General features: G+C 34.6%; 2 protein-coding genes across 2 annotated transcripts; one reads left to right on the plus strand and one right to left on the minus strand.

The window, feature by feature from the left end:
* The first annotated feature begins 4,092 nt into the window (after positions 1-4,092).
* Positions 4,093-10,800, plus strand: LOC146148521 (leukocyte surface antigen CD53-like). Its single transcript, XM_083388055.1, has 7 exons — positions 4,093-4,189; positions 7,000-7,138; positions 7,445-7,497; positions 8,236-8,379; positions 9,522-9,623; positions 9,934-10,020; positions 10,642-10,800. Exons 1-7 carry the CDS (start codon positions 4,139-4,141, stop codon positions 10,798-10,800), a joined length of 735 nt encoding a protein of 244 aa, XP_083244181.1. The 5' UTR covers positions 4,093-4,138.
* Positions 10,801-11,707: 907 nt separating this feature from the next.
* On the minus strand, positions 11,708-21,228 carry LOC146148522 (tetraspanin-31-like). The gene is made up of 8 exons (XM_083387453.1): positions 21,115-21,228; positions 20,775-20,881; positions 15,823-15,961; positions 14,186-14,238; positions 13,985-14,128; positions 13,817-13,912; positions 13,350-13,436; positions 11,708-12,096 (listed from the first exon to the last, which is right to left on the minus strand). Exons 2-8 carry the CDS (start codon positions 20,823-20,825, stop codon positions 11,968-11,970), a joined length of 699 nt encoding a protein of 232 aa, XP_083243579.1. The 5' UTR covers positions 20,826-20,881; positions 21,115-21,228; the 3' UTR covers positions 11,708-11,967.
* Positions 21,229-22,241: the final 1,013 nt, after the last annotated feature.

Genomic DNA, 22,241 nt, shown 5'->3' on the forward strand with positions numbered 1-22,241 from the left:
TGAAATACGCTACCTGATGTGCGTTTTTGTTTCCTTGCCAAAAATGTGAAATAGAAGGAGTTACTCTTTTTCTTTTTTGTTGCTATGTAAATTCTCACAAGATAACCATGTGCCCCCAAAAAACAAATTAATTTAAGTGGATTATTTTGCGTGAATTACTAAACTAACAATGGAAATACATTTAGTCTTACACAGGGGCGTATCCAGAAAATCAAAAAAGGTTGGTCCCAAAATTTCATCTTCGGGAATTCCCCTATTTTTCGTCTGACGTCAATGAATAATCATGTCATAAACTAGTGACGGGTATGACGTCGTAAAACAGTGATTGTAATGCGTCATACAAAAATAATCAAACACAACCAATTAACATCCAGCAAAACCGAACTTTTAAGACACAAAGCGAACACGTGCGGTCGTGCGTCGAAACCGCTGAGTGTGCGATCAATAACTTCAGGCAAAAACTAAACCAAGACAGTTAAAAACTGATTTTGGTAGAATCTTGTTTAGACCATCTATAGCGCAGTTACTAAAGTGCAATGTACGGGACTTAAACTACAAACACGCCTTTCACCACCTGCAATACTAAACGAAGTTCGTTTTTCCCGGGTGTTATTATGCCACGACTATATTGTAAAGTCAGCTAAAATACAAGCTGCTGTTAAGAGAAAATAACTTGTGTCAATTGCAAACTAAACACGTGGTCTTAGGATATGCTTATAGCTAATAAGTTTGCGGTAATTATTATAACATAAAAATAGCAACTTTGAACAGTAACAGTTAGACTACCCTTTAAGAAAATCTGCTTCAGTTAAAAAATGTTGTTACGTTGTTACACCAACATCGATATTAGCTCAAACAGCGAACAGCGAAATACATTCGCCTAACTGCCCTAACTCGACGTTTTTAGCGAGAAAAACAGGAAGAAGGCATGACTTAGCGTTGTCATTTGTCTAATACGGGGTTTTCCAAACTTTTTTGGACCACGGAAAACGATTTGCGAATCTGTTTTTTTCGCGGCAATTATCCTTGAAAGGGTACGCACTGTACAACTTATGTGTGACTTTTTAGTTTTCTGTCATATCGCCACGGACAACCTGTGCAGTCGTCGCGGACCACAGTTGGGGAAACCCTGGTCTAATACGCCCGTGCTAATCAGCCAACCTGAACGAATAACGAAAAGTAAAAGAAAAAATAATCGTTTGCGGTTGACCCTTAAAACGACAAAAAACTTTGGTTTGGTATTTTGCATTAGCTTAAGACGCGTGACCCAATTAAATTAAAAACATTTGCCAATGGTGAGTTTAACCCTGACAAAAATAAATAAAAAACGATAATATTACCTACGAAAATGAGGGGGTCCGAACCCCCAAACCTCCCCTCCCCATGGATACGCTAGTGGCTTAAATTTAATTGCACATTGGCGCAAGAATTTAAATGGCAACAATAGGTCACTTCAAATGACATGTTTTGTGAAAGAACGATATGACGTATTTTCGCGACGTCATACTTAAATAACCACACAAAATCTAGTATAATGTTTACAAGAATCGCGATTTTAAATCCAAAATAACGTGACCCCAATTAGGATTCCTAATTGGTACGTTGCAAAAGCATTTCAACTTAAATTTAACAACATTTATGTTTTTTTATTCGTCATTCAAGCAGAGAAGTCCAGCTTCTGTTCTACTAGCCTGCTCTCATAGAATGGTTATACGCTAAACCAGGGGTCGGTACACTTTTTGAGTCGCATCCTTTACATTTATATGTTGGTATGGCGTACCCCTAAAATTAATGAATTGGAAAGATAAAACACGTGTTTGTTGGGTTGGAAGTTATAACTTTGGTTTAAGTACAAAGTTAACATTTTCTCTCGCTTCTCACATAAGCGCACGTGGATGTGCCCTCTCTAACTATCATTTTTGCCTTTTTTCACTGAGTAAAACCAAAAAGTTGCCCCGCCAAACATAAAGGTTTCTACAATGTTTTAGCCACGTTGCCCTATTTATGACGTAACGTTTATATGTTACTTTGTGGCGTTACATTTTGACGTAACCTTGTGACGTCACGCTATGATGTAACTTTGTGACATCAACCAGAAAAAAATGTAACAAGATGGCTAGATCCGCGCCTGGTGATGGCCCTGTGACCAAACTATAATTTTTACCACGTTTAATAAAAACAGTCTTTCACATTTCGCGCTAAATTTTATCGATTTATTACTGCGTTTCTGTCCGTTTTAAGGAAATATGTTCAGCCCAATAGTCAAAAGGTCAAAAGTGCAACACGTCTGTTAAGATAGACTATAAATGCCGTTATTTCTAGCAACATGCGAGACTCTTTTATGTCGCCATGTGTCATATCCTTAGAATTTGAAAGTTTTGCCAATTTAAAACCAAATTAACAACTTTTTCGTTTTTTGCGGTTCGACCGGTTTTCCACTACATTTAGATGTTTTTAAGATTAATTATCTTATGGTGTAATTTTGTAACATTATCACTGACATTATTATGACACCCCAAACAACATCCTGGATGCGCCCCTACGAAAGGTCTACAAAAAAGCCTACTACTATAACTACAGCAGAGAATTAGCTGTTTAAACTCCGATGAAATTATATTTTTTATCCTTAATTGTTTTTCGGTACAACTAGAAATTTCTCAGCAGTAACCAAAGCGAAAGTAATTTTGCGTGATTTAGAACTTTTTTTATTTTTTTCATGGCTAAGCGAATTACTTTGGAACACAATACACGGGTTTTTTAGTAACTTCAATAAAAATAAAAATATAAAAGCCATAATATTTGATAAAAACGACATTTCGCAATTTACAGACGTTTCAGCAATAACTCATGCCATCATCAGTGTAAAAATGAAGTGAAGATAAAAGCGATAAAACGTAAAAAGAAAGGAAAAAAGGACAAAAATAGCAGCAAAAAATGCGATGTATGGGTCAATGCGTAGCGCTAGGTATTAAAAAGATATAAAGGTGCCGAGGTTGTATCTATATTAAGTTCTGGTTTGTGATCATCAGCGATTCCAGCAAAATCGACGCTTTTATCAAATATCATGGCTTTTATATTTCTATTAAATTAAGTTCTTCGCCCAATAAAAAAAGAACAAGTAGAATCGTGAATGCATCAAGCCATATATGATCATCTACCAGTAAATAACAGCAAACTCTAACGGCTCGATTGAATATATATTTTTACTCGGCTCAAAGCCATTCAAAGAAATCGGATCGGGTTGTGCCTTTAACGATTAAACGGTTTTGGGAAGCTGCGAAAGATAAGCCTGCTTATTTTCAACCCTTAACTTGTGGAATGAACTCCCGCCAATTATTTCAATGGCGTGCCAAGACAAGCTCACAGCGCGACTTGGTTTACTTGTTGAAGCGGAATATACACGCGGCGTTGTTCGTGTCGCTTATAGCAGTTTAGTTTATGAGATGTGTAAGTGTATAACGCAGCAGTGTTCAGCTACCGGTTAATGGTGATTTATCAGTTCAAGTGTCTTGATGTTTCTAGGCTTACGAGTTTTCTCGTTTTTAAGCAAATATGCAGCACCCCGTTCTAGAACGATCCCCAAGCAAGCTGTAGTAAATTTTATTCTAATTATTTTACAATATTACTATTTTAATACAAATAAGAGGGCTGTCGGTTTGTTGAAAGTTTCAACAGAGTTTCATTATTTAGACTAAATTTTATATGCGTGATCAGATACAAGTAAGAAATTGGGCAAATCTTATAGCTGATTGTACAAGACAAAAAGTCCTCCTTGGTGTAAGCAAATAACCTATTACATTATCTGCAGTGTTTACTGCTAGTCAAACGAACGAAGCAATATTGTGTTCTTGTGTAAGCGAAGAAGTCGGCTTTGGAGTAGCTACAAGTATGCTTGACACCTATCGTAATCCTCCTGCCTAATTAATGTTATGTCTGTGGAGTTGACTATACCGGTACTGGGGAGAAAGAGAGTGAAATACTTGTGCCAGGAAATTCCAGAGTTGCGGCGTAATAGATCGCATCCAGTTTTGTTTTATTATAGCGGACAACATATAAAAAACCTTTTTTGTCATCTAAAATGAAGTGTATTGTGTTTTAACGAATAGCCTGAAAAACTTTATGATCTACGATTAAAAAGATGAAATCCTGTCCAAAATATATTTTTGTTGTCTTCAACCTTGTCTTATTGGTAAGTGATTTTATGTCAAATAATTTACGTTATAGTGACAAGACGATTTACTATAATTTTCACTATTGTTTACGTCCTATAGGATTTCGACACTATAGAAAATTCTAAATCAAGTCATATAGTAATGCAATAAAAACTATATTTGCTTGCTCATGATTTTTAACCTTTAAAGTATCATATCGCCCTGAGAACTTTCGATGACTGATAATTACTCATTATAATAAAATAACAAAATACGAACCAAAAACATAAAAATGACGTCATAAACTACATGCAAATTTTCATAAATTACACGCTTTTTACTATTGGGATGTTTGTACGTCGACATGTTGTGTTTCTGTGTAATTCGCCAGCGACTGCGCTCTTTGTTGGCTAAGTATAGCTAATTCATTCCGACGTTATAGTGATCTACAATTAAGTGACGTAACTATACAAAAAAGTTATATTCTACCAATATTAGGTTTAATAAACGTCATTTGCATTGAAGAGTAGTAACCGAATTAGCGGTTCTAAATCTCTTTTTTGGTAACAACATCATAGCAAAACTAGAAATAAATGCTGGCATTTCAGTTGGTGGTTTACTGTAATACACAGGTTCCCAAACTTTTTGTTTTTGTGACCCCCTTTTAGGTTTTCGAAAACCCACGCGGCCCTCAAACCTTGATGGGTTTCACATAAAAATGAAAACACATTTCAATCATATAGAATTTAGCAAAATGTTTACGTATTTGGACAGAATGTTTTACAATTTTACAATATTGTCCTAATTTACGCCAAAAGCATTCACATGTAGCCAAAGTTAAGGTTTACAATTTATTTGCGTCATTACGACTTTTTACTCAAAGAAAAAAAGCGGGCTCGTTCCCACATAATGGATATTCATTAAATATATCGTTCATATTTTTATTTTTGAGATAGTTCAAAATGCTTGTTTCTAATACGTCACGACTCACGAGACTTAGATTAAATACGAGTTACAATTCAATAAACCGGAACTTTACCGGTTTTGAAAATAAATTTAGTCGAACCTGAGCTGAAACGGAAATTCTAAATTGCTCTAAACCGAAACTGGAACTGAACCGGAATCTAAAAGAAACTTTGAACCCGAACTCAACTTTAACAGAAAAAGTCAAACAATAGACTCCTATTTTTTATACGACTGGGCTACGCTTCGGCAATTCATTAAAAAAGAGTAATGGTGACTTCATAAACACGACTGGTTCACAACGCTAATATATCAAGCAATGTACATTTTTTATATGTGCTCAGTGCGTCACGCCCCCTCTAAGTCTAAATTAAAGTTTGCATTTTAAAAGAAATATAGTCGCCATTTTTTTCTAACTTTAAATTCGACTTAAATTACACATTTGCGCACAACTACTAACGTAATAAGAAGTTCGTTAGCTTATTTGTTTTATAGCGTCGGAGTATGACGTCATATTGCATGTATTTCAGATTATATTTTTGACCCGACCCGCCACAACATTTTAAGTTTCTCATGCGGCCCGCGGTTAAAAACAATTACCCATCCCGGCTATAAACTGTTTGCTGCTCTCTCTACTGCTAATTTTTTTTATGTAGTTCAATTCCTTGTTTATCTTGGTTAATTTTTAGTTTAACCAATAGTACACGGCAACCCATCAGACAACCTCTTGTGACCCCAGGTTGGGCAGTAATATAACCACTGGCCCACTGCAGTAATATCATAATTAAAAGCGAATTTTTTTTTTTTTTTTTTTTTTCTATTTGAAAACAACACTCTTATACTGTGCGCAACGTAGGAAAGTTGAAATCGTGCACAAATCACTGTATTAAGATACCGCGCAATAAAGAAAACATTCACACTTTTTAAGCACAAAATATAACACATTTGTTAACAGTCATATTTGTGGGTTGCGCACATTTGTTTTTTTGCTAATTCTATCTGGTGGCACTGTTGTGTTTTCATGTCAAGATCTAATACAATTTGTCGTTAAATAGTACCACATGATTTTCAAAATATAATAATAAAGCTAAAATACAAATCCTTAACAGTTTTTCTAAAAGCAAACCAAATGCCACCGCGCAACACATTCATATCCCGTAAAAGTATCTTTGGTGCGATCGATCCACTGAAATGAAGATCACGCCAGAAGAAAAAACTACGTCCTGCAGGTTACGACGCACTATGGTTGCATTGGCGGTGTCTCAACCGACTTAGATCAGGCATCAGGCGCTTTAGTGTCTCCATGGCAAGATGGGGATACTCAACCAACTCGATTCTATATCTGACTGCAGAAAAGAGCACAATGCAACACCACCTTGTATGACCGCTTTTTAAAGCAAAATCCAATGTAAAAAATCTTGCTGTATTCAACAACACCGCAAAAACATACGTTAAACATTGGAAGTTGACAATTTGACTTAATGAGAAACGAAGAAGAAGTAGTTCGTTCGTAGATTTATAGAGAGGCCCCACAGATTTTTTCAGCAGTGGTGTAATTAAAGAAAGACTAGCTAAAGAAGATCACAACTTTTTCTGTTTGTGGCTGTTTATTGGATTTGGCCAGATAAAAATCGCATTCCCCCTTAAAAAATCCAACATCCACCCTATAGGTATAGGTCTGAAGACACCCCTGTGACAACATAAAGCTGGATCAAGCTGTCGTGAATATTACAGCATATAGGCTTTATTTGGTCTTAACAATATGGTAGGCCTATTAGATTATGCTGCTAAAATGATGTTACTTTGCAGGTCTGTGTTGCTATAAATTGGTATATCGAAGTAATAGTGACATTATTGAATAATGTATGTTATTTACTTTGAACAGTGTGGTGGAATATGTTTCATAGGATTCACATTGTGGGTGCAATACGCGTCTGGTATTCACGAGCTGATAGCGAAATTGCACGAAGGATCCATCGTCTTGTTTACGCTGCTTGGAGTCGGTGTTCTTGTTGTACTCATTGGTAGGTTTATCGTATATTACTTCTCTATATTTTGGATGTTTAACCCGGGACAGGCTATCTAAGACCCAAAGGCAGAATGGTTGAAAACCCTTCTTTTATTGCAATCTACTATACTAGAATATTTTGATGCTATCAAATTTACAATAGTAATTAAACAGATTTTAACACGAAGGCTTACAGTGTTTTGAGTGTAAATAATTTCTTTTCAGTCAGTGAAAATTTTAATCATAAAGATGTTCACTTCCTATATATATTTTGTTGGCTTTATTTTCCTTATAACATAAATGCTTTTTTTTTGTTTTAAAGGTTTCCTGGGAACTGTTGGAAGCTGCTATGAAAGTAAACCGATTCTTGGAATCGTAGGTTTTCTGTATTTTTGTTCGCATTTGCATTAGCCAGGGTTGTTCAAGATTGTAATTTTTATTTGAAGTTGAACTTTCCAAAACTGAATTGTTATATTATGAGAATTTTTAACTAAATATGGTAACAAACACTGTACGAAATAAAAAAAAAGTTTGCAAATCACTTAATTTAACAATGGTCATCAGGACACAATGTGGACCACCCTGGTATGATTTCAAAATAAATTAATGCTACCTTGCTAAACTTAGAACGTAAAATAATTGTGGGTGTTTTTTTATCTTATTCTAACTTTTACCACCTACGTAAGTTTTTATTCTTTATTTAATTAATTGTGTAATGGAGACGTTAATAGGGGTAAAACATATACCAAAGTCAATTAAAACTTGCCACAAGGTGTAAAATCTAAAGTTATAGTTAAGTTGAATTAAAACACGTTCGATAGAAAGTAGACTGTTACCCAAATGATCTTTCACTCGTTCGGCGTTTGGTATTGTGGCCACTGTGATCGAGCATTAGTTAAACTCGGTCCCGGCGGTTAACGCCATTATTTATTTTATAATGCAATTCACGTAAATAGTTGTAAAAATAAATCGACACACGTTTTTAAAAATAGTTTGGATTGTTTTTTTCTTTTTTGTATGTTTTTTGTCGTTAATGTTGTCAAGTAGAATACTTTAAATCTAACATTCAACAATGCTTTAATACGTTTAATTTGTATTCTTTGTATTTTGCAGTACCTGGCAATGGTTTTGGTTTTTTTAGTAACCGAAGCTTCTGTTTTGATATACTCCTTTCTTAACCAAAGTACGCTAAAGGAAGCCATTGGGACTTTATGGGAGCATATCGACAATTCAACTAAATATCTTGTACAAGAAAGGGTGAGTTCCGTACACTTTAAAGATAATTTGAACCTAAAATACTAAATGTATAATTGCTTTCAAATAAAGACTTGTTCAGAATAGAGTTTCACAATTATTTCGTAGTCGTGCTCTCGAATTTTACCGAAGACAAGCATTTCTAGTGTGCTTGACAAAAAATATTTTAGTAAACTCTTTAAAAAGAAAATCCATGTGTTTTAATAATACAGATCATTTTTCTTGCTAGTGTTCCTTTTTTAAGCTACCAAAATGTGCCTTTTTTGCCTTAAATCAAGAACAAAATAATTGCATAATATAAAACAAAAGTCATTCATTTTCATGCTAGAATACTAATTAAGTTAAATAAAAATTATTGATTTAGGTCACGGATGGGGAGCCTATGTGCTTGCTGCATGATTTCAGTGCCAGATTAAAGTGGCAGCTAATGGTCACCAAATATATTTGGAAAAAAATTGTTTTGCAAAAAAATTCAAAGTTGAAATGAAAAGAGTTACTTGGCCATTGGTTCAGCATCGTTTAGATTTAACTATGCAGAAGTCATGGGAATTTTTGTTACCTTACAGCTTGAAGGTATAGAATACAAAGACATTGCTCAAAACCCTGCAGTAAACCACATTAATTACGTTTAGAGTAGGCTTTACAATGTGGCCTACATATAGTTTAGGCAAGTAGATAGCTCAAAAGCTAAAGTTGCCATTTTTGTTACGGTAAACATATAGATTTACAATAAATTAAATCGAGATTTTTCATAGTTAAATCTAAAAAATAATCTAAAAAAGATTTTTGAAAATAAAGCTTAATGCCGTATAAACTTACATAAGGGGTATTCCTTGAAGCTTTAGATCTAAGATTTTCTGTTTCAATAAATATTTAACTAAACATCACCAGAGTTATTGAAATTTTGATTTTATACCTCATTAATTAATTTTTCTTTCAATTAGCAAAATTTTAAACTTATGAAATTACTAAACTTATAATTACTTGCATCATATTATATTAGTACAAAGCATATTAAACATATTAAAAGGGTTCTACAGTTCCGCGTCAAGTCAATGAAAGATGCCTACTCACATACGTGTACAACAATGTCATTTATTGTGTCTCACAGGATTTTAAAATAAAAAATATGAAATTATATGTAGTTCAGCTGTTGCGGGTACAGAAACTCATCAGAATGGAATGGGGAGTATCCCCCCTCCTGCTTTAACGCAACAGCATTGGAAAATGGAACAATTATTTGGACAGTAAGCAAAATTTACATTTGTTATCCAGGAAGACTATTATATATATAAAATATAGGTGTTACTGCCGATAATCCCTAATGGGATTTTGAGAGCCAACTGGTCGTATGATTATTTTTACGTTAAGCACTTAAACTATATACGGTACCTGGTAGAATGTAGGCTACACAGCCTTTTTTGGTTTCAGTTGTAATGATTTAGCGACTCAGATTTTTTACGTTCTGGAAATCTTAATTTAAAAAAAAGGTAAAAATTAGCTTTAAAGGCTTTAGTGATTCCAAACTATTTAATCCATTACCACTGTCTTTTTTAGGACTCATGTTACTCCAGTATTTCAAGATGGATTGACAGACATATGTTTTTACTGGGATCAATTGCATTGATTGTCATAGTCACTGAGGTAAGGTAAAAGCCTCAGCCTTTGTTTGCCTTAAATCAGAACTATTTCACGACTCGGTTCCTTAAGGCCCCGATAGTACAATTCCACTGGATTTAAGGATAGCGCCCCTTGGCTAACAATTAAACTTCTAGAATCCTCGAATTAAGTATTTTCTTCTTGAAAAAAAAACACATGTAAGTTTGCTTGTTGTTTATCCTCCTATGGTGCGAAATTTACAAAACCAATACACACTAGGGCAGTGCTTCCCAACCAACACATTGGTGGGCCGCGAAACTATATCAGGTTGGTCGCGAAGCATTTTTAAATGTTGCAGTTTTCTTTTAGATTGGAAATTATTGCATTATGATTATGTAACTTTTAACAATGTACCAAATACGTAACGATTGAATGTGTTCGCATTAATAGTAAATTGTATGTAAATATTCATTGTTTCTTCTCATTAATTTGTTTTTTATTCGATTGGTCATATCTTATTGTTGGTCGCGAACTAAAAAGGTTAGGAAGCACTCCACTAGGGGATCATAAATCCCTATTTTACTTTGTGATTACTTCAAGGATTTTCAAGTCTTGGTCGAACCTAAAGTATTTAGTGATAACAATATATTTTAACAATGAGAACAGCTCTCCCAAATGGCCGTCTCGGGTTTTCTAATTACTTCCATCGACAAACCCAACCGAGTGACCGACAGATCCCAATCAAGTCCGAAAGTTCATAAAACCGTAGGGGAACCGCAACAAAGATCTGTTTACAACAACGGCGCCTATGAAGACGAAGCATAAAAATACATTTTGCTAGCAAAAATTCATCGTTGCCTGTACACCGTTAAATTTACAAACTATGTTTTGATGTGCGTTATACAATGTATAAATAAGATGTTCTATGATTCGTTTAATAATGATACTGAAACGTTGACGTTTATATACGCAATGTGTATTCTGTGATCAGGCCCTTTTGGAATAATATTGGCCAACGATAACGGCGCACATTATATAGTACTAGTTGCCTTTGGAAACACCGAATACTTATTGTATATATAAACGTTTGAGTTACTGAATACGGGCTGTTCATCAATTGAGTTTGTATGTATAGCGTTGGACAACTAGATGAATCTAGTTTCCTATTTCAAAGATTTAGAGCAACATGCAACTAATTGGAATTCTAATCTAATTTGTGAACTGCTTGTTTGCTCTAATTGTAGTTCTAATTTAATCCGGATTATTACCAAAAATGCTATTTGTCCAATGTCACGTATAGTTTTTCAGTCGAAACCAAAATTTTAAATTGCTACTCCTTGGTCGGAATGACTTGTAGGTAAATTTAATCTCCGAAAAATATGGGTATGCTAAAAATTACAAAAAATGATCACCGGAATATTTTTTTTTTGTATTCTATAGTTTTCATGAATCAGTTGTTAAAATTATAAACTAATTTGACAAAATACGTTATAGTCCAATTGCTTTTCTAATATAATTTTATAATGCTAAAATAAATCTAGTCTTGTTGTACGAACATATGCATCGGGCAGTAGTACTGTGATCGTTTCTTGACAAGCTTCGTCTGTATTAGCCGTATAGCGCAGTTGGTATATGAGTTTCGAACCTTACCGGAGGCTAGTAGTTTTTCTAGCCTGGCTTTGCTTGCAATACAATCCTGAATGAGCCGACTGATTTTGGTACCCGTGAATCGGGTGACATCGGGTAGTTTAATAATGTTAACATTTTCATTAAAGCTTGCACTGTTCTGTATCGCTGGTAAACAGTTTTTTCATCTAAACCAGTTTATTTGAAACTTTATTTTAACTTTATTCTGCGGTTTCAAATATCTGACATTGTATATACACTTTAAAAAACGGTAATTACATTTCTACGCATACGCTTTACAATTAACAAACATTAATTTAAAGTAAAATTCGGACCATAGTTTACAGCAATTACTATACGCGAATATTAGTTGTCCTTTGGTAGGTTTCTTTCTGTTAGATTCGTCAGGTCATCATTCGATTGCTTTTTTGCATCTTGAGTTTTATTTTGTCGCATATTACACATCAAATATATGGTGATTGCCGTTTGAAGGACCTGTTTGCAAAATTCGGTTTGTCACATACTGTTGTGCCTTGCAACTGCAACTATGCACCATTTTAGTGTTAGATTATAAAAATAAACTTGTGAACACAACAAAGATCTAAACCGTTTCCCATAAATTACCAAATATTTGTTTGATTTTTTAATTGTATACTCATTTTATCTATACTTTGCAAGCTTTAAGCGAAATAGTAATTGAATTAATTAAACGTTATATTTCGAATTTGCTGCAAATTGTCTAAATTGCATATTTGGTGAACTAATTTAAGAGTTTTTTTTAAGTATTTTATTCTTTTTTTCTTTTATAATTATAATTATTGCATCTAAATGATGGGACGGCAATTGGCAAAACCAAAAAAATCTTTAAGCAAAAATGGAATTAGAAATACACATAAAACGAAGTATAGAAACAAAAAGATGTAAAAGGAAAAAAAATGTAAAAGGCATTATTTTTAACAAGCTGTTGGTAGTACAGGGAAAAGTGAGGTTGTTTACAAATGTAATTTATTCAATAAAAAATATATTTTAGAAATACGAAAAAACGTAATTAACAACTTGGAGGAATAAATTTGATGAAACAAAGTTAAAACTACATTTTGTGATATTTGGCAGATTTTCTGCATAATCATCGGTCCTGTCTTTTAGATTTACTATAACGGGCCTCTTTAAATTACTATTTCGGACCAACTTGAATTAGATCTTAGCTTTTTTAACACAAAAGATCTTTATCTTTACTATGTTAACTCTAGATTCAGCTGTAACTTTGCAATTCCTGATAGAAAATTTTTTTTAAATATAACAATTTTTGTTGAAATTATTTTAGGTCAACATTTGTCACAAATAATGTTTATTTTATAAATCAAAATTTCTCACTTTTACGTTAAAAAATAATTGCCTTTAATAGCAAATATATAATTACTCATAATAGTTAACCAAGATAAAATAAATTGCATTTTTGGAAGGGTTACTAATATTGTACTCGTTACAAGTTTTTGAAATTTCATTTCAGAAAAAGTTGGTTTTGAAGGTTCATGGATCACTCAAACATGGATTTGCATTCAGTTTCAGATCTGCTAACGGCTTAGTAGAAATCAGAAGAGAGAAAAGTATACGTTTATTGACTCTATCCGGTCCGCTTGCCAAATTTCAAAAATATTGGCCCCATCTAAAAAAATATTGTCCCGCTCCTATTCTAAATAATCTTGTTTTGTCCTTCTTACTCATGATTAAAATAACGGCTTTCTTACCATGAGCAAAAAGAGAAAACCAACAATAAGTCCAAACACAACCGCGTTTTCGCCAACCCACTTCAAAGTCGACGTATAGCATCCAACCTATAAAAAAATATATTGCCTGTAAGCAGTGGCAATTAAACCTTTGTGTCGTCAGTATATACTTACCATGTGTCATCAGGCCAACCAAAAACTCTAGAGATTGATTTTATTAAGCCTTTTTCGAACTATTCTTAAAAGTTTCAACCACTTGTTTATGTTTGACCACATTAACAATATTAGTTATTTTATCAACAAACTAACCACGGCATAGACTAGAGGCTTTTCCTAAAGCGGACTTCCACCACATGGGACCCAGAACGATTCTTTGTTTTTTTATAGCTTTACATAGGTTCCTAAAGCAATCTTTGTCATTTAAAACAAGCCAAGGGAGTCGTGTTTTAAACTATTGGGCTGAATAATATCCATGTTTGCTTTATTACCTGCCATGGAGTGTTGGTGGTGTTATTTTCTATGCACGAAGCATGAAGAGTGGATCCGTCCCAGTCTGTTGAATTCCAAAATCCACAACAGTTAAACTGCGTCAAAAGATTTTTACGACCCTTGCAACACCACTTAAAAAGTCAGTTATCTTAAAAATTTATGAATACCCGATTTTGAATAATGTACTTGAGGTCATCACTTAGAGAATTCCAAACATTAGTTGTCTCGTTGACTAAAACATCTTTGTTTGAAACGCCGTATATGAGGAAAACGAGTACGATAATCATAATTGTTCCGTTTGCAACTACATACTACAAAACTGAGATTAGTTGACAGATTATTGAAAATAAATATAACTTAAATCTTACAATTGCCAAAAGCGGTAGTTTTAGAAAAACTCCACCAATAACTCCACATAGACCTAAAAAGCAAGTTATTTGTTTAACGATACAGGATTTAAATGATAAAATATAGAGTAAATGTAAACATATTTGAAAATCAAACTTATCTCTTAGCCTTTTATTAGGACAAGACAGCAAATGACCTGTCCAGCAGTCCGGTGTAGGGTTTTTTATATTCACTTTACTGTTCACCCAATTTATAAACAGTTTCGGATGTACTTTGAAATCTAGTACATTTATTAATGTGTGTAACGTTATGTTGCATCGATTTAAAAGCCTTATTATCGTAACGAGTCTTATTGACAGTATATCGCCGCTAATGATGGCGAACTAGCTTATTTTTAAGACTGGTTTGCCTATTAGGCATCGATAAGCGTAACTTAAAAAAACAAGCAAGTCTTGTGTAGGCTGTTTATTAATTGCGAGTTAAACCATAATTTCGAACCTTTCTGTATATTTCTATTCAACTAAGTTTATTAAATACTATTTTCCAAATAGTTCGCAGTAATAGTAAAAAGGTTTACGGTACGCAATAATAAAAGGTTTGACAATCCTTTTCTAAGGTTATCCAAATGTTGTGGGTTTGCATGACACAAAAAACTAGTCATATAAGTGAGCAAGCAAAGCAGCCTAAATAAAATGCTTATAATTGGCTACTATAGAGTTTTCACTGGTGAGCGATTACAATAATATATACTATGTCGCCCTAAATTTGGCACGATGAAAAACTGCTTGAACTACTAGAGTTTTCCCGCTTTTATAAAATATGTATTATCGCACTAAATGCATTAATTTGCGCATTCAAGTGGGAACTATACCGTTATATACAGGAAAATACAAAAGTTTTACGTGTAATTATCTAACAAGAATATAAAACAGTGGTCGGGCGAACTTTTTTGTCGCTGCCCAAAATACTCTTTCAATAGCGATTGAAGGCGCACTACACGTGAAACCACTTCGACAATTGGGACAGATCCAATTTTAAGTTTTACGTCATAAAACAATTACAATCACCTATTGTTTTCAAGCCAACTTGTGCGCTTACAACCCCGTCTGATCGCGCGTAGCGCTAAAAAATAAATTATATTTTGGAAATATGACGTGGTGGCTCTGTGCTGCAGCAATTAGCCCAAATAAAAACTATAGTCACGCCAACTTTTAAAACATAGTGCAATACATAACGGTTATAAACTACATGATGAAACTGAAATTATAATAAATAGCTTGGGTCCCACTAAATATTGCTGCTGGTATAACGTTTATGTAGCGTGAGATTTTATTTGAATGCAATTAAGTGCTGTATCTCGTAACAGGTTTCGTTCAATAGAAAAAAATGGCTCTTCAAAACTAAACATTGGCGATATGTTAGATAGTGTATGGGACAATTGGGCACCGTCGTAACTGGTGTCGCCGTTAGGCACCGTATGGTTTGAATGACGCTGAACACCGTTTTTTATCTATACATTTTATTTCACGTACCAACGTAGCAACTTGATGAGACAGCATGTCCACCTACACTGGTCTGCTGTTTTGCCGCATTGTGTTTGTTGTGAAAGGTATTTATAAAGCTATTGATGTTTTTCATCTTCTATCTTACATCTTACCAATGAACAATATAAAGCATCCCAAAACCAAGACAGCATAGATAACCACCCTGCTTGTTTGTTCCACAACCAACATTTCATGGATTGGCGAGGCGTATTGTAACCAAACTGAAAGACCCAACATGAGAACGCCAAGTACCTGATTAATAAAAATAAAAAAGGTTCAATGTCTATAAAGTTTAACCGTGGCCATGTTGTCCAGTAAGCTGTCGCCAAATTAAATAATGGCTTGTCAAAAGACTGATTTTTTACCAGTTTGCAGATCCGATAAGCAGAAGCGCCCGCAGAAAATTTTCCAGGAGGGTAATCAAAGCGTATCCAGAAAATCAAAAAGGGGGTCCTGAAATTTCAACTTAGGGAATTCCCTTATTTTCCGTCTGAGGTTAATGAATAATGACATTATAAAACAGTGGCAGTATGACCTCATAGAGCGCCAAACTAACTTCCAGCAAATTTAGACGCAAAGCGAACACGTGCGACGTCGATAATCCTGTCAGGCGCCATAGCTGCAAAACTGCTTAGTGTGCAATCGTTAACTTCAGGCGAAAAAAATAAATAGAGAATCTTCAAGAGTCTGATTTTTGCTCAAGTCTTTCAACTTTTTTTGTAAGATTAGAGTGGAATAAATACAAATATAACCAACGTTAAGTAGAGTTGATGTGGATTGTTCCTGTCAGGCGCCATAGCTGCAAAACTGCTTAGTGTGCAATCGTTAACTTCAGGCGAAAAAAATAAATAGAGAATCTTCAAGAGTCTGATTTTTGCTCAAGTCTTTCAACTTTTTGTGTAAGATTAGAGTGGAATAAATACAAATATAACCAACGTTAAGTAGAGTTGATGTGGATTGTTTTTAGTTCAGTTTATTGTCACATCATAATTACCTATGGAAAAAATTTTGTAGGGGTGTCGTAATCGATACATTAATTTTGAGGGGTGCCGCAAGCCATACAAGGTTGAGAACCACTGTCTTAGACAGTCTTCCCTCTAAGGAAATTTTGTACTGCGCAAATATTTTTTGTAGTGCGCAAGGATATTTTTGTAGTGCGCAAGAATATTTGAAGGCTGCGTTGGCAAATGCATTTCGGTTTCATGATCCCAAATTATTGTCAAACACTCCACTGCTGTTGTCAGCACTGTTCTAAACTCATTTTTTTCTTTAAGCTTGATTTTCCTGAGTATAGACATTTAATTCTACGCGAGACAACAAAAACATACACAGCATAGATGATAAAGTCCGATCAGACAAAGTAATTTATCACGTCACAATCGTCAATGCGGATTTGATTTGTTTACTTGCTTTTAGCTACAAACATCAACGAAAAAATGGCCAATGCGAAATGCTCACACTATTGTGGCAAAAAAGTGAAGATATTTTAGTTTTAATTTAAGAATGATGTAAGTGCACAAAAGCAACAATTGCGCAGTTGCGCACCTTAGAGGAAACACTGGTCTTAGAGCAGTGATTCCCAAACTTTTTTTCTCGCGTACCATTTTGTGCTTACGTACAGTGTTCATGTACCACCTAACTTACATCCGACTAGAATATCTCAAACTACAACTATTTTGGTATATAGATAAGAAAATGAGCATGTAGCTGTATTAAAGTTCATCAAATGTCATTCCAAGAAGACATAAACGCCATAAATTAAACAAAACACAGCAAATAGTTTAAATGCGATGGATGTAGTTGTTTTTTCTCCACCAGCTGCTAACAATTAACGTTTTATTATCTTGAACAAGATAAGTGTTACGTCATAACCATGTGAAACCTCAAATTGGAGGTAACTAAAACGAAACATTGCAAATTACCCAATCTGAAAGTTTTAAAAGTTGAAAGTTTTCGGAAATTTATATAGATGCTTTAAAAAGTTTTCGCAAGATTTATACGTAGTCGCGTACCACCAGAAAGACTCTCGCGACCAGAAAAACTTTGAAACGCGCACGACAGTCACCATTATACCTCAGTTTAAGAAGCCCGAACAGCGAGGAACATTAAGTGCGCCTAACTCGATTTTTTTTTAGCGAGAAAAAAAAAAGAAGGTTTGACTTAGCATTGTCAATTGTCCAATAAACACTTGCTAATCGTAGTCCACCTAAACAAATAACGAAGAGAAAAAATATCCAGTGTTTACGATCGATCAAACAAAAGACGAAAATCGGCGTTTTGCGCTCGATTTTCTTTCGCAGTAGCTTAAGACGAGTGACCCAATTACTAAACAGCACGCCGCTTCGAACAGTTTGTTAAACCATGACAAAAACGAACAAAAAACGATAATATGACTTACAAAAATGGGGGTAAGAACCCACACCTTGCCTGAATACGCCACTGGGGGCAATGGATGATGTATAATATTTTTAACCTTCATGAGTACTACAATATTACACTTACAAATAATACTAATAATCGCATTTTGAAATTCCAGCCCATGACGATAAGCACACTGATGGCCATTGGTGAATGTTGTTATCAAAACCTATTTCATAGCACATTAGGTTAGATCCAGGGAAGTGTCTACCATTAGGGATCCTCAGAACAGAATAACAATCTTTTGTGCAGCATATTCGTTTATTATGTTTGTTTTTTGTCAAAAGTGCCTATTTTCCAACATGTTTGAGTACATAGAACTTTGTTGATATGAACTAAGGTTTTTTCTGTTCTTGTAATGTTTTCTATGGACAATAAGTTGTAAATACAATTATTCGGTATTTTTTATTTGAAGTGTTTAGTTACATGTTATGTGGGATTTTTTTAATTAAGACAATAACAAGGCACTCAACTCTAGTTAAGTTTAAACGTGGTCTGTACAAAATCTTTTTATGGTGAATTGCAGTTTTTAATAGCAAGGGTTGAAGGTAGTAAAAATGTTTAAAACAAATTGTTTCTTAGGGACGCCAATAGGATCCAACAGGACGTTAAAAATAGGCTACATCTAGCCCACTAGCCCAGTGGTCGGCAAACTTATTTTGCCGCGGCCCAAAGTACTCTTTTCAGCTAACACCACTACGAAAACAGGGGGCGGATTCGAATATTGCTTGAAATAACGGCTTTTATAGTATAATTTACAGAAATTAGACTGTACAGTTAAAGTCACACGAAACAAGAAATGATAAAATATCGCTTTTGGGAACAGTTAAGTATAAAACTCATAAAAGTGCACAAAAATCAATTCATTCACAAGTAACGTCGACTTCACAAGTAACGTCGATCGCAGTTCAAGTAATTTAAGAAACGTGTTGTTCTCGAACCAAGCGTGTGGCATTATCGAACTAAGCAAGTTTATTGCGCGAAACGCAAATAAATATTTGGTTTTAGTTGGTCAATCGTTTACCTTAGACGTGTACTTAATGCATAAAATATTTTAAATATATCATCTCCTCAACTGAATGGCGGCATCCGAAATCACGTAAAAAGAATACATTACGTTAATCTTATTTTAAAACTTGGATAAATTCTACTCATGAATCTTGATACAATATCCATATTACAATGTTGAACAGAAAATTACATTAACTAGACATATTTTGTTAGAAATAGCATTTTGCAGGGCGTCACATAGTGGTAGGCTGTTGAAAAAGTTTACACAGCGTTAGGCTGCTGACACCAGGAAAAGGTAAATTATTACACGGCGCGTTGATGCCAAAAACACTTTTATGACATAATGTGAAACATGCTATAAAATGAAGAATATACGCGCGAAACGCGAAAAATATTGCTTTTACATATAGTTAAAGTTGGCAAAAAATATAGTTTGACAGGCACTCTCAGGGAAACATTCGGCACGCGGGCCTGAACAACCCTGAGAAAAAAGAAACATTCTTAGCCACACCAATTTCAAAATACAATGCAAAACAATGTATACGGCTATCACGCGGCCCACAACTACGTAATAACACTAAGCCAGCCGTTCTCAACCAGTGGGCTGTGGCTCACTGGTGAGCCATAAGAACATTTGAGGTGGGCCACAGACAAATTTAAAAAATGCTAGATTTAGTTTGATTTGTGTCACTATATCTAATTTTACAAGAATAATGGCTTGGGGAGGAATTAAAAAGGAATGTAAATTTATTGTTCAGACGCAAGTATCTCACTAATGCACGGTTGAATAAATAATCTGTTTTAAAATAAGTTCTGCTGTGTTTTGTTCTAAACCTATTTTACAGTTATTTCTTTCATAAAAATTTATTGGGCCACAGACTTTTTTTGCAACGTAAATGAGCCACAAAAGCAAAAAGGTTGTGAACCACTGCACTAAGCTATTCAAAAGTAACTCGCGCCCACTATAAATGATTCTGCGGCCACGCGGCCCACAGTTTGTCGACCACTGCCAATCATACCACGATGCGGACAACTTCAACATTTTCACTCGGATGGGGATTTCTTGTAGCATTATTTTTTCTTGTCGTATAAGGAAATGATTTACTATCGCTTACAAACTTAGCCTACATTATGCACGAATATTTGGTGTCTACTTTCAAAGTTTGTGCCCAGCGGTCGACTTTTTGTCTCGCAAAACACTAACGGTTCAACAACAGCGAACGTGTTAATATTTCCACGCTTTTTTAAACTGTTGACTAGGCCAAAGTTAGAAAAATCTTCTCTGTATTTTTACGGTCTGCTAGTGACTGGCTTTGCAATAGGCTTTGGTTTCCTTTTAACTTCTTCCCTTTCTGACTAGGACCACGTAATAATCAACAGCACAACTTAATCAGGAATTTAGAAAAAACATCTTTATAATCGTTGGTAAGTTAATGAACCCTACATGCTTAAAAGTCGCTAAAGTTCTATTTGTATAGCTGTTAATGGTTTGCAACTAAAAAATATTGATGTTGCAATATTGAATAATAAAAAGATTTTCGCACTACGGAAAGAAGACCCCGAACTATTGGTATTAAGGTAGCAAGCACAGTCAAGCTAAAAGGTTTAAGCTAAACAAAGCACAAATATAACTTACCAGAAAAAATACGTTGACAACAACGAAGAAATATCTGCTACAATTATCCATTGGGTCTCTTTATATAGATCAATTCAGCTTATGGTACAAATCTTTGGTCTTTTCACCTATTAAAAAACTACTTGCAAACAGAATACCAAACGACCTTAGCAATTTGATTATATTTTTAATTAACGTACAACGATGCATTTAAGTTAACTATATATGATAAAAACTGTAAACTACTTGTTTACCTAAATGCGTCGATCCCTGTATTTAATTATTGGATCTAGGCTACATGGCTGTTTAGACATCAAATTAGTTATCCTAAATGACCGGTTACACGCATAAAAATTCTTACCTTTAAAGAGTTTTAACTTTCCACAAATTGTACCTGGAATGACTACTCCGTATCAGGGCACCATAAAACGAACGCGGTCGTGGTTGTTGTTCTTTATTTTGAATTGCCTCCGAGTTACGTTGGAAAGGGTCACAAAAGAGATAGAAATTTGATGACTATGATTTCATGGAATCCGATACCGTCGTCACACGCCACATCTGGTCTAGACCAGAGTGTTTTCACACAAAACTCATTGTCTTTTGAAAGATTCTTATCTTTTCGGGTGTTACAAAGTTTGCCTAGCGAACTGTGGTTACCGGAGTTTAACCTTATAAGCATAATATCGTTCAGTTCAACTTTAATATTTAAAAACTTAGAGAGTCCTTTCATTTACATTCTGATCTACACCAGGGCTTCTCAAATATAAACTAAAAAGGAAATAAAAAAAAATGTTTTGTTTGCATGGACCAGGTTCGGAAGGCAATTTAGACATAACATCATAAAACAAATAGACTAATAAAACCTGCTATTTTCGATTTAACAAATATGGAACCGAATCTATTCTACAAATACATTTAAGGAGAAGTTTCAAAGCAAATTTTAATTACTCTATTCTCTTTTTAAGTTGTTATATTTTCAACAGTATACAGTGTGATTTATATTCGGCCTATATCGACCCCTGAAACTTGTCTACGTACCCTTATGGCAGTGGTCGGCAAACTGTGGGCCGCACCCTAAATGTGGGCCGCAGAGCCATTTTTGTGGGCCGCGAGTTACTTTTGAATAGCTTAGTATTGTCATGTAGTTGTGGTCCGGGCGAGATCCGTACATTCATTGCACTTTATTTTAAGATTTGGCGTGGCATAGAAATTTTATATTGGATCAGCATGGAAGGGCCCACGTGACAAATGTGGTCCTGAGAGCCTGTCGAACTATGTTTTCAAGTCGCTGTGTAGTATTTCAACTTTAAATCAAATATCCTGTATCCGCCACTGTTTTCGTAATAGTTTTACGTTGTGGGCCTTCAATAGCTCTGAAAAGATTACTTTGGGCCGCGACAATAAAAGTTTGCCCACCACTGCCTTAGGGGGTTGGTTCCCAGTTAAAAAAATTAAAATTACACGGTTATCGTACTATATTCTGATGGG

This window comes from Ascidiella aspersa, chromosome 4, assembly GCF_963924565.1.
Source record: "Ascidiella aspersa chromosome 4, kaAscAspe10.2, whole genome shotgun sequence".
In the NCBI taxonomy this organism is placed as follows: Eukaryota; Metazoa; Chordata; class Ascidiacea; order Phlebobranchia; family Ascidiidae; genus Ascidiella; species Ascidiella aspersa.

Bases quoted from the DNA above. Each gene is read 5' to 3' on its own strand.
- LOC146148522 (XM_083387453.1), bottom strand. From the start codon at position 20,825: ATGGATAATTGTAGCAGATATTTCTTCGTTGTTGTCAACGTATTTTTT. The intron at 13,437-13,816 runs GTAATAAAGCAA...ATTTTTTTATAG, and splicing joins CCACCAACACTCCATGGCAG to GTTGGATGCTATACGTCGAC. The intron at 12,097-13,349 runs GTAAGAAAGCCG...TTTTGCAAACAG, and splicing joins GTTTTCTCTTTTTGCTCATG to GTCCTTCAAACGGCAATCAC.
- LOC146148521 (XM_083388055.1), top strand. From the start codon at position 4,139: ATGAAATCCTGTCCAAAATATATTTTTGTTGTCTTCAACCTTGTCTTA. The intron at 7,498-8,235 runs GTAGGTTTTCTG...TGTATTTTGCAG, and splicing joins GTAAACCGATTCTTGGAATC to TACCTGGCAATGGTTTTGGT. The intron at 8,380-9,521 runs GTGAGTTCCGTA...AATTATATGTAG, and splicing joins AATATCTTGTACAAGAAAGG to TTCAGCTGTTGCGGGTACAG.